This window comes from Amphibalanus amphitrite, unplaced genomic scaffold, assembly GCF_019059575.1.
Source record: "Amphibalanus amphitrite isolate SeventyFive unplaced genomic scaffold, NRLGWU_Aamphi_draft 000245F_arrow, whole genome shotgun sequence".
Taxonomy (NCBI): domain Eukaryota; kingdom Metazoa; phylum Arthropoda; class Thecostraca; order Balanomorpha; family Balanidae; genus Amphibalanus; species Amphibalanus amphitrite.
In genome coordinates, this window is record NW_024881740.1 from 479,564 (window position 1) to 491,926 (window position 12,363).

Here is a 12,363-nt window from a genome sequence, read left to right on the forward strand (position 1 = left end):
CTCGGCGCCACTGGTCTGTGGCTGGGAGAGTCCGATTGGTTGTTGTAATGCTGGATAAGTGCCAATGAGTTCTGTTCATCGTAATCGTGCGCTGGTTTACGTCATGCTGCATTTCACACTACAGCCGCTGCAGCCGTTAACAGGTTAGCTTATGCGACCGGCTTTGATACAAGAATCCCATTAAACAGACGTTAGCAGCCGCGGTGTCTAATAGGGGTGATAGTGAGTGAGCTAGTGAATGCCGAAGCCCGAAAGGATGCGTAGTGCATACCTACATGTAGATGACCAGTGCGGTTCCCGTTGATGTGTCGTGTCCTGATTTGTTCAGTTTATAGACAGACGTCTCTGTCCCCCTATCATGGAAGACTGACGGGTATTTTAGGCCAGGAATTGTGTAGCTCTGCATGTCTGACTTGTCATGAAGGCTTAGACGGGTGCTCTGATATCACAGCACCATTACGGTGCACATCCACTTACGAGTGCGCCGACTCATGTGTCGCTTCATGTCCCGCTGGCATGCACGAGCATTAGACTTGTCTGGTGTGTTCTCTCAGGGATCGATCGCATGACCTCCCTATCCCCGCTGTTTCGCAGACATAGACGAGTGCGCTGAGCAGTCCCCGTGTAACCAGAGGTGCACCAACACTGCCGGTTCCTTCGTCTGTCACTGTCTGCCGGACCATCAGCTGGCCAGCGATGCCAGAACCTGCTTCAGTGAGTTGCCGCCACAGGCCGCGGCTCGCGCGTTGGTGGGGGAGTGAAAGTCGCAAGAGTAGGTAATTAATTTTGGTCATTGGAGGTGGAGCCTAGCTTTCCAGCCCTTGATTGTTTATTACCCTACGCGGTACGCTCGAGTTGTGTGATTGATTCGGCCCTTGTCCGGATAATCAATGCATCTTATTGTTGCTCGGAGTTGGCCTCACTGTGCCGCCGTTAGCGTAGGCCTAACACACCATTCCCATTTCCACTGACACCACGTCTGCCTCAGGCGTGTACACAGTTCTGGTGGACAAGTGTCTGCACGGCAATGGCGGCTGTGACCACATGTGCACGAGCACGGACGAGGGGCGCCGCTGTTCCTGTCACCCCGGGTACCGGCTGGCTGCCGACGGGCGCACCTGCCAGGTATGGACGGGAGATCACAGGTACGGGGACCCGCAGTTGCTATCGTACACGAACCCCAACGCTAGCCGTCTGTCCTGTCCAGTAACAACCGATAACATTTATTTCGACTGCCGGTCCCTGTACAAGAGCAGCAGAGGTTTTCTGTGCGTGCCCTCTGACAGCTTATCGTTGTTCCCTGTGAGGATGCTGGAACAATTTACTCAAGGTCGCTGTACAGTAGCAACTGCGAGTCCCCGTACGGGGACGGGGAGCTATGTACTGGACCGTGCTGGTGTGGGGAGCTATGCTGCAGCTGGTTAGAGAACCTGTCGCCGGTTCTGGGAGTTAAATTGGAGCTCTTCAGGTCGATACTTCGAGGCTGTCAGTTTGCTGTAGTGATTAGTGTTAGCAATGGTAACTAGCTGTCCGGTGATGTGATCAATTATGTTCAAGGAACTAGTCAGTGGCCATTGATCATAAAATTCCGCGAATTGTCGTGCTTTTAGAAACCGCTTGCCTAAACATTTCGACGAACGGGCGAATGACGACGTTTCCTTGGTGTTTACCACCGCCACGTGAGGGCCGATGGTATGTCAGTTGTGATGTCGCTGTTTCATGACGATCTGTTCTGCCGCCGATCCCAGGACGTGGACGAGTGTATGGGAGAGGCACACAGATGCGAGCACCAGTGTGACAACATCCCGGGCAGCTACCGGTGCTCGTGTAGGGTCGGCTACATCCTGCTGGATGGACAGCGCTGTCAGGGTGAGTTCGACAGGGTGAGAATACGGACAGTACTGTCAGGGTGAGTTCGACAGGGTGAGAATACGGACAGCGCTGTCAGGGTGAGTTCGACAGGGTGAGAATACGGACAGTGCTGTCAGGGTGAGTTCGACAGGGTGAGAATACGGACAGTACTGTCAGGGTGAGTTCGACAGGGTGAGAATACGGACAGTGCTGTCAGGGTGAGTTCGACAGGGTGAGAATACGGACAGTACTGTCAGGGTGAGTTCGACAGGGTGAGAATACGGACAGCGCTGTCAGGGTGAGTTCGACAGGGTGAGAATACGGACAGTACTGTCAGGGTGAGTTCGACAGGGTGAGAATACGGACAGTGCTGTCAGGGTGAGTTCGACAGGGTGAGAATACGGACAGTGCTGTCAGGGTGAGTTCGACAGGGTGAGAATACGGACAGTACTGTCAGGGTGAGTTCGACAGGGTGAGAATACGGACAGCGCTGTCAGGGTGAGTTCGACAGGGTGAGAATACGGACAGTGCTGTCAGGGTGAGTTCGACAGGGTGAGAATACGGACAGTGCTGTCAGGGTGAGTTCGACAGGGTGAGAATACGGACAGTGCTGTCAGGGTGAGTTCGACAGGGTGAGAATACGGACAGTGCTGTCAGGGTGAGTTCGACAGGGTGAGAATACGGACAGTACTGTCAGGGTGAGTTCGACAGGGTGAGAATACGGACAGTACTGTCAGGGTGAGTTCGACAGGGTGAGAATACGGACAGTGCTGTCAGGGTGAGTTCGACAGGGTGAGAATACGGACAGTGCTGTCAGGGTGAGTTCGACAGGGTGAGAATACGGACAGTGCTGTCAGGGTGAGTTCGACAGGGTGAGAATACGGACAGTACTGTCAGGGTGAGTTCGACAGGGTGAGAATACGGACAGTGCTGTCAGGGTGAGTTCGACAGGGTGAGAATACGGACAGTGCTGTCAGGGTGAGTTCGACAGGGTGAGAATACGGACAGTGCTGTCAGGGTGAGTTCTGCAGGACAGAACGTTCAGGGCGAGTTTGAAATGGGAGACAGTACTGTCAGGGTGAGTTCGACAGGACAGCACTGTCACGGGGAGTTTGAAATGGGAAACAGCGCTGCCGAGGTGAGTTCGACAGGACAAGACTGTCGAAGAGAATTAACTAAATCAGTCTTCCTACACATAAGGAGAAATAAACCTGTGACAGAGCGAACAGTATCAGTTGGGTGAATATCTGACTGAGGAGCGGGGATCAGGGCTCCGTCCGTGTGATAAGCCCGGCGCCGGAGGCCGCCGAGCATCAATATTGGTCTGTCTGGCTCTCGGTCGGGGTCGGGTCTAATTCAGGGCCGTGCCGTCGGTCGACTGTTGAGGTTTATTCAATCGCCGCATCTGCATGTCACGCTGGCCGCCGCTGAATGTTGACAGTTACACCAGGCTACTGTTTATCTGCCGGGCGAACGGTGTTTCTGCTCGGCTTAGCGGAGTTGGAATGCTGAAAATACCGGGAGATTGATGTATCGGAGGTATCAGGAACGCCTGAACTGTATTAGTTTGATATCAATAAGTGATTGTGATTGTTGCCTACCTAAATGCATATTTGCGTCAAAATTAATGGGTGGCTATTGTGAGGTAAACAGCAACAGATATTTCGGGACTCATTATTTTGGGAATTGATTAATTGTGGATCCTTGCTTCTGGAATGTCTGCCCGCAAATTCCCGTCATATTTTGGCAATGACGCATCATAAATGCATGAATCCTCAGGCTCACCCATCAGTCACCATTCCTGACGTGCCTCTTTTCGGCCCGGTTTCAGACATGGACGAGTGTTCTGTTCAGAAGGGCGGCTGCGAGCAGGACTGTCTTAACACAGAGGGCTCGTACCGCTGCTCGTGCCAGCCCGGCTTCCAGCTGGACGTCGACCAGCGCTCCTGTCTCAGTAAGTCCAACGGCGTCGTAGTACACGGAGTGTAGCGGCAGCTGATATGGTCAATAGATACCCGCGACGGTCAGTAGAATAGGGATTCAGCCGAAAGGTGCGTCGCAGAACGCAGTCATCAATCCTAGGTCTTTGTATAAGCCTGTGAGCATCGAGAGATCGCGATAGATTGTAAGCACGGTTGCCTTTTGATGAAGTTTGCCTTTCAAACAACCAGTAGCGATACCACCGCCGATTCGGAGCGGTTCTCACCTCGCCCCGCGGTCATGATTTGTGACCGACCCTCCCGCTCGGTTACAGAGATCTCGGACGCTCCTGCGGCGCAGCATCTCACCAATTCCGTGCAGGGGGACGGCCCGTTCCCGGCCCTGAGGACACTCGGCGCACCGCAGACTATCGGTGAGAGGATGTTCTTACTTCTTACCTAGAATGTAGGGTGAGGGATGACGGGAATAGGCGCTGATCGTGCTCGGTGGAATTACCATGGCAGGATAATGTATTCCGGACGGTACTGGAACCACCGATGGATGATGCATTACGGGACAGTATTGCCACAAGAATATACTGAAATGCACCATCGGAGTAGCAGGGAGGTGATGTCATCGTCATTCCATCTTTACTTTATTATTCAAATGGTTATTGTTTGGTTTTAACTTGTAGTATGGAGAGAAGAATCGGACAAATTTCGATCGCAGTAGAATGCTGACAGAGCGGCTATAAATCCCCCTGACAAGGCTCCATTAGTCTGATCATGGTCTGATTGAATCTCGGTCTTGCAGAGGACTGCAAGCCGGGCTTCATGGGCCCGGACTGTGACCTGCCCTGTTCTGCGGGAACGTACGGCGACGGGTGTAACCAGCTGTGCACCTGCCTCAACGGCGGCACCTGCCACCACGTCACAGGTCAGACAGAGGCTGTCACATGTCACAGGTCAGGCAACTGATTATTAGATAGTATGATCCCATTGGGTCACTCAATGTATTACTCACTATGGTTTGATAATTCATGGGGCTCATTTTATTTGCGTTTTGCTATCACTTTCTCGAGTAATTAGCTGATCTTTTTTCCCGAATTTGACGTGTAAGATGCCATTGCCCATTGCAGCCACTATTTATATAGGTATCGTAATAGTTTATGGAATATAATTGCGTTCAATACGGTTCATCCCCATTTCAGACCGTTTTGATATTCACTGAAGCCGTTCGTGCCTATTGTTTGACCAGGCGAGTGCAGCTGTCCGGCCGGTGTCAGCGGTGAGCGCTGTGAGGACGGCTGCCCGGCCGGCTACTTCGGACCTTCGTGCAGCGAGCGCTGCCCCGTACCCTGTCCCGGAAACAGGTCAGTGATGGAGAACCTGTCCTGTAGTACCCTGTCCCGGAAACAGGTCGGTTATAGAGCGCTGCCTATAATAGTCATGTCCAGGAAATAAGTGAGTTTTAGAGCGCTGCCCCGTCTGCCCTGTCCCAAGGAAACAGGCTAATTGGAGACCGCTGTCCCGGAAACAGTTGAGTGCTGGGACCCTGCCGGGTGCCCTGTCCAGAAAACAGGTGAGTAAGCACTGTCCAGCGCCGTGTCCCGAGAAAACATCGGTTTTCTCGGGAAAACTGTCGCGATCCGTTTTCGGGAAAAAGGTAAGAAATGGAGCCTGATCTGGTCTCCTATTCGGGAAACAGACCAGTTGCCCTGTTCCGTGTACCAGTTTCGTGCCCTGTGTACATATACTGAAACTGCTGAGCTCTGTCTTCGTAGTGCCTTGTCCCGCCAACAAATCACTTACCGAGCCTGTTCTGGACAGCAATTGATTTTGAGGGAGGCAGCGATAAATTTATTGCAACAGCCCGGCCACCGTAAGTGACTGTCACTATCATCACTGCATGAGATCCGAGACACGGATGTGACGCTCGATCTATCGATGCTCGTCGCCAGGGCGGTGTCTTTGGAATACCTCAGTCAGGCGATAGGTGCGAGTATATGGTGTCGCTGATAGTGTGACCTTTCAAATGTCTCTCACGGTTGGAATGTTCAATCGGAGTTCTTCTGTTCACAGGTGTAACAAGGTGTCCGGTTACTGCGAGTGCCCACCCGGTTACTTCGGGAAGCAGTGCTACCAGATCTGCCCTCAGGGCACGTATGGGGTCAACTGCCAGAGCAAATGCACGTGCCATAAACCCAACACGTACCGCTGCAACGCTGAGGTAAGAGATCGACAGGTTCTAGGTAGCTTGACTGATTACCATGCCAAAAAATTCCATGTCGCCTCTGACTTACAAGTCATGTCCAACGTCCACAAGTACCGTCGCTGATGTCCGACGTCCGATTCCATTGACAGAGCGAGAGGTCGGTGCTGCCACGAGCGAGATGAAGGGAGAGGTCCATTTCCACTGTGCCAAACCCGGCGTTGTTGAGTTCACCCCTTCTCTGTGCCGACAGACGGGCCACTGCGACTGTAAGCCGGGTTACTCTGGCCGCCGGTGCCGCTCCAAGTGTCCCCCCGGATCGTACGGAGCCGGCTGCGCCCAGCGCTGCTCGGCCAAATGCCCCAGCGCACAGTGTCACCACCTGACGGGGAAATGTATAACGGATGGCTCACAGGCCACCGCCAGGGAATCCAACCAGCTACCCAATGAAATCAAACCAGAATCGTCCGTGCAAAGTGAGTGAAAAGTCTGTACTGTCGATACTCCTCACGTATGGGACGATGATCTATAGAAATGAGATTCTAGTGCCTCTGGTCTACATATGCTCATTCCACCCGAACGTTTGACGTACCTGTTTTCCAGAAACCCGCCGTCGCCGGTGTCGCTGCCCCGGCGGTGTCTGCAACAAGGACGGACGCTGCATCTGTCCGCCCGGCTTCCGCGGTCGAAGGTGAGCGGTCCTCCTCTCTGGGAACGGGGAAAAGGTCCAGATGTCGAGCTATAGACACGAATGATGATGGTCACAACTGGTCAACTCATGAGCTATCGATGTGAGATTACAGCTCTATGAATGTTGGGCATGTTCGTTGTCTCCTCCACGCCAATCTAAACCACGTTTGTTGTCCGTGCTTGTGCAGTATCAAAATACGCTGCCTGCTGCTCAGAGCACCAGCCTCTGTCAGTACCACGACCGCCCTACCCCACTCACCCCTTCTCTCCTCCTCCGCCGTTCAGGTGCCGCTCGCCGTGCCGCCGGAATCGGTACGGGCCCAACTGCATGTTCCGCGGCCGCTGCTGGAACGGCGCGCGCATCGACCATGTGACCGGCACGTGCAGCTGCGCAGCCGGCTTCTACGGCAAGCTGTGCAAGGCCAAGTGTCCGCACGGCTACCACGGCAAACACTGCGCCGAGGTGAGGGTTAAAATACGGCAAACACTGCGCCGAGGTGAGGCAAAACACGGCAAACACTGCGCCGAGGTGAGGTTAAAACCACGATCAACATTGCGCGAGGACGTCAAATGTTCTCAGATCAGAGAGGTGGGCAGAGAGGTTATCTTTCCACATCTCGCCTACTGCTCTACTGTATGGGCTGGTTGCAACGCCACCCAGCGCCATCGGCTACAGAAAGTGGTAAACCACTGTGCGCAGGTGGTGAGGGGGGCGAGGAGACGCGACCATGTCACGCCGTTGTTAGCGAAACTGGAGTGGCCGTCACTCGACAACCTTGTGGCCGAGCGCGACGCATCGCAAATGCACTACTTGCTCAATAACGACCAAGCGCCAACCGGCCTCACGGCCCAAATCGCACACCGCAGTGACGTCTCCACCAGGGACACGAGGGGCTCTCTAGCCGGCTCGCTGCAGATCCCTCGAGTGCGCAGTGAACACGCACGGAAGTCGTTCTTTTGTCGTGCTGTCTCACTCTGGAACCGCGCTCCTGCGGAAGTGAGAGAGTCCCGCTCTGCCAGAGTCTGTCGGAGAAGGGCGAGAAAGTGGCTGACGACCTCCACCTAAATAGGACACTGATACTTTTTTTTTTTTTAAAATGGTGTTGATAACTTTTAGGCGTGTTTCATGTGTATTTTAATATTTTTAGTGTAGGGTGCAATCTTACTTTTATGCTGCATATTTTACTTTTAATAGGTACCTGATTTTATGTAAACCTGACACTTGTTCCGAAAAGCCATCGAATGTGGACGAACATAAGAATACATGATGATGATGATGATATTGGTCAGATAGCCGCCGGACGAGGCTCATCTTTCTGTCGTTCTGTCAAAGCGTTCTGCCATAACTGGGAACCAGTGAGGAGTGCCCGGTTATACCATGATAAGAGACTTTGGGTAATTAGCGGGGGTTTTGGTATAGTTTGTGACATAGTGTTCAGGCGAGTAACATATTAACGGAACTTATGCCAGAAATCGTGCCAGCCGAGATAGGCATGCCGTGCTCCCGGTCCACCTGCTTGTATCTCGAATTATGTGCCTACCAGACTGACAGCATCTATTATGCCTGTGTGTCTCACACCGTTGGGGTCCGCCAGGTGTGCTGGTGTTACAACGGCGGCAGCTGCGACCCGGTCAGCGGACAGTGCTCGTGCGCGCCCGGCTACATGGGCCACCTCTGCCAGGACGTCTGCCCGCAGGGTATGTTAACAAACTCCCTCGGAGGCCGACATATAAACTCGGTGCTGTTAGAAGTCTTTTTTCCACGGTCTGTCGGCCCACAAATACCGTTCTCAACAAGTGAAAAACGCAACGATAGGCCGAAATGAGTACCGTTGTATACGGCTCACCCTTTCATCATCTTCACGTTTCCCATCCGCAGTTTCCATCTCTTCTGACCCGGTCGCCCTCCTGTCCCTCAGGCACGTTCGGCCAGGGCTGCCGGCAGCGGTGTGCGCGCGCCCCGTGTGACCCGGTGAGCGGCCAATTCGCCTGTCCGGCCGGCCGGGCGGGAGTCTCCTGTGAGAGCCCCTGCCCGGAGGGTCGGTACGGTCCCGGCTGCAGCCGCCGCTGCCGCTGCGCCGACGGCTCCTCGTGTGATCCGGTCACTGGGATCTGTGACTGCGCGCCCGACTGGCTGGGGAACCGCTGCCGGAGGCCCAACGGTGAGTGTGTCTGGGGCGAAATAGGGGAGGTAGGGGAGGGTGAAGGGAGACTCGGAGGCAGGCCGGATGGTGTGGGAGGGGATGTTTAGCTGTGTTTTGGTGAAAGTGGTTCGTGCTGCAATTGGTAAACACGTTTTTTATAGCAAGATGTTCTTTTTAGATTTGTGAAGTGAGAGAATGACGACATATGTTTGCTATGTTTTAATCGTAGTCGTCGGTGTCTGTTTCAGAATATTATTTATTACGGAGTGCAAGTTTGAACAGCTCGCGAACAGAGCTGTGACCGCTGAACCCGTGACTGAGACGATGTGTTACTCTCCGACCGAGCGGTCCGAGCCGTCAGCAACATGCACTGCCTGCCGCTCCACTGCCGCGGCCCTCGCCGTCCCGTCCGAGGGTCCGGCGCGGCCGCCCGTGCTCGCAGTGTCGCGCTCGCAGCTGAGGCCCTGGGGGCCCGGGACTCTAATGATGTGAGCCGCTCCCCGCCGCTGGGAACTGAGCGCCAGCGCTGACGGGTAGACGAGAGATGCGAGTCAGAGTCAGAGTCAGAGTCGGGAGAGTCAGTGTTGTGATGAGATTAGAGTCGGTGGGCTGTGTGATTCTGCGAATGGCCGAGCTCGTGAGTCCGTGGATGGCCACTTTGTGACAGGGCATGGCGTGCTCTGGTGATGGCGCCGCGGAGTCAGTTTCAGGACAAGTCGATCGGAGCAGTGGGACTGCGGAGCCGGGCCTGGCCACACCGTCGCTACTCCTACTGCTGAACCAACAAACGTCCAGTGGACCAGGGGAAGACAGTCGACTGGCGGTAGCTGCCCGCACGCCGTGTAACGCCTCATAACTCGCCGCTAGCCAGTCGCGCGCGGCTACACTGGGACAGCGCGGGACGCGGTCTGACCTCGCACTTTGACCCGGGGTCAGAGGGGATCTCCGGCTGGACACTGTCCGTCTGCTTCATCCCCTATAGCGGGGTATCGCTAGTGTCCTCAGACCGGGGATAGTCGCCTCGGTGTGCAGTCTGTGTTAGTCCGTGCCACTGTGGCGCAGTGTTCTGTGCTGTGAGACGTCGCGTTTGTGTCTGACCGTCCGCACCCTATGCCATGCGAGTCGGTCCCCTGTCTGCCTGTCTTCATCTGCGCTAACAATACATACCGCCTCAATGCATATCCGTGCCAGTCACCCAAACGATCGCGTCTTCGTAAAACGGATGTATTGTGACTACTCGTAAATGATATGTTACACGCCCTGTACTGACTACCAGATTCGTCTCGGTGCGCGCAGACTAAGCGAGGTGACGCAGAGTCAATGTGCCGTTCATCTCATACTGACTCGCCGCCGCAGTCCATGGGCCAATCGACACAGTTGAGATCACCGCGCCGCAATCAGCACTGAGTCGGGTGACCCCCATTCGCGGCCCCAAACCCCAAGTGCAATTGACTGGAACACACCGCTTTACATTGCAGACAGCGGGCTCACAAATCATGAGCGTCATACTAAGCCAACGTCATGTGGTGACCTCAGATCGACACCGAATTGAACAAGCTCCTATAAAACCACACATTTGTGCATGACTACACAGTGAGCGAGCAAAGTAGTGCTGTTAAATACAAGACTTCATTAAATGAGACGCAGAAACGTACAAATTGGCATAGTCCTGTCCGCAGCTGTCGCACTAGGGAAGAGCCAAAAGGAACATATACGGAAATACACCGGTCTGCCCGCGAGTCTTCAGTCCTCAAAAACGTACAAAAGCTATCACGATGGTGGCGGAGACGGGCTTCAATTCAGATTCACAATGAAGACGCTCTCACCGATTCTTTAAAAACTATTGTACGCGGATGCAGCACTACAAAACGTGCATAAAGTGGTTATGTGGGTGACTTACATATAGGCGCGTTCAGTCATGGTTATATTGCTCGAAATTGCACGAATGTAACATGAAAAAATCGTGAACTCCCAAGAGTCAAACGTCAGAAAACACGTTCAGATACCGCTGCTACCTTTCGGAAAAACTTAACTGCAAATGGCCTTGCGGAAAAGACAACACCACGGTGTTTTCGTAAGGGAGCCCGGGCGCCCCTTACACAGCCATTATCGTGCTTATGACCATGCTACCATTGTTCAGTATCCCACTTGTTGCGATACATATAAAAGCGTGCCCACCAGAAAGCAAGCACATCAAGTGACTCGAAGATACGAACAAAAAGAGACTGTTTAGCAAACATCACAATTTACATCACCAATGCACCCTTTCCCACCAAAATCACGTATTGCCTGTTGTGTTTTTAAACGAAACAACTGTCCATCAAGTTTACACAATAAAATACGCACAGTGGTGGGACGTGAGCCTTGGTGAGCGACGCGCCGTCATCCCTCGCTACCCACAGCAATGGTGATATGTCTCCGTTCAGTTCGTACGTAAGTTGGAATAGTGGTCGCTAATCAGCGTTCACAAGTCGCAATGTGCAGGTTATAGTGTGTTCATAACATCAGACAAAACTTACACCAAGGCCGTATAAGAGCTACCTACCACATGCAGAGCGGCATGCAGAAGTACCTTCATAATATAATCGTGACCAATCAAAATACTGAATAATTAGAAATAATTGCACTGCACAGCCCACATACTGATAAGTTTCATACTACTTTGTACATTACAAACAAGATGAATAGGTACCGGGATTGAAACCCGAATATAATAAAGCATCGTCGAAATTCCAGTCCCCGAAAAAGCACGAAAAGGCACTATAGCTTCTCCCGAAATTCTATGGCATCTCCCAAAACAGACTGGCAGAGAAAGGCTAAATATTAGTTAAAAGCTACGAACATAAACAGTCCATATGCATAACCGGCTAGACGTATTTGAATGGCCATGCGCTATAACGCAGGGGCCCCAACCTGCACGCATTACCGGACAACAAAATATATAAAACTTCTGGCATTTTCTGCGCGGGAATCGGTTTGTTTCGAACTAGAGATACCTAGCGCCTACCAGACATGTGCTTGGATCCGAGAGCTGGATCTATGATCTCAGTGGATCTCTCGACAAAATAGAGGGGTTGGATCTATGATCCGAGTGGATCTCTCGACAAAATTCAGGGGTTGGATCTATGATCTGAATGGATCTCTCGACAAAATTTAGGGGTCGGATCTATGATCTCTGCGGATCCAGCGGGCTAAAATTTGTGGAGGACCTATGATCTGTATGGATCTCACGACAACATGTAGCCAATGAAACCCTTATCCTACATAATTGTACACCTTACAGTGCAATACAATTGAGAATTATCACTTGTGGACATGGTTATTGGTTAAGACCACTTGTGATCATTAGGTATCATCATTAAATTTGAATCTAAATAAACAACATTTGTACTACATTTAAAATAAACCAAGAACATGCATATTGCTACTTTTTGTGACCAATTGTAACTTTTTCATAACAGCACTGATGACAATCTTATCAACAAGCTACAGCCACTTTAATTCAAAGAACAAACAGTACAGACAGATGCAGTGGCAGCAGGGCACT

The 12,363-nt window shown here is 52.6% G+C and overlaps 1 protein-coding gene across 2 annotated transcripts in view; it reads left to right on the forward strand.

The window, feature by feature from the left end:
• LOC122386277 (multiple epidermal growth factor-like domains protein 6) overlaps positions 1 to 9,995 on the forward strand; it is a 100,274-nt gene extending 90,279 nt beyond the window's left edge. For both annotated transcript variants that reach the window (XM_043375323.1, XM_043375324.1), the window contains 14 exons: positions 595 to 714; positions 989 to 1,125; positions 1,749 to 1,869; positions 3,683 to 3,805; positions 4,106 to 4,204; positions 4,585 to 4,707; positions 5,029 to 5,143; positions 5,853 to 6,000; positions 6,236 to 6,458; positions 6,586 to 6,673; positions 6,958 to 7,135; positions 8,268 to 8,370; positions 8,592 to 8,834; positions 9,065 to 9,995. In XM_043375323.1, coding sequence (XP_043231258.1) covers positions 595 to 714; positions 989 to 1,125; positions 1,749 to 1,869; positions 3,683 to 3,805; positions 4,106 to 4,204; positions 4,585 to 4,707; positions 5,029 to 5,143; positions 5,853 to 6,000; positions 6,236 to 6,458; positions 6,586 to 6,673; positions 6,958 to 7,135; positions 8,268 to 8,370; positions 8,592 to 8,834; positions 9,065 to 9,117 — 1,874 coding nt within the window. In that variant the 3' untranslated portion in view covers positions 9,118 to 9,995. The remainder of the gene's footprint in view (positions 1 to 594; positions 715 to 988; positions 1,126 to 1,748; positions 1,870 to 3,682; positions 3,806 to 4,105; positions 4,205 to 4,584; positions 4,708 to 5,028; positions 5,144 to 5,852; positions 6,001 to 6,235; positions 6,459 to 6,585; positions 6,674 to 6,957; positions 7,136 to 8,267; positions 8,371 to 8,591; positions 8,835 to 9,064) is intronic.
• Positions 9,996 to 12,363: the final 2,368 nt, after the last annotated feature.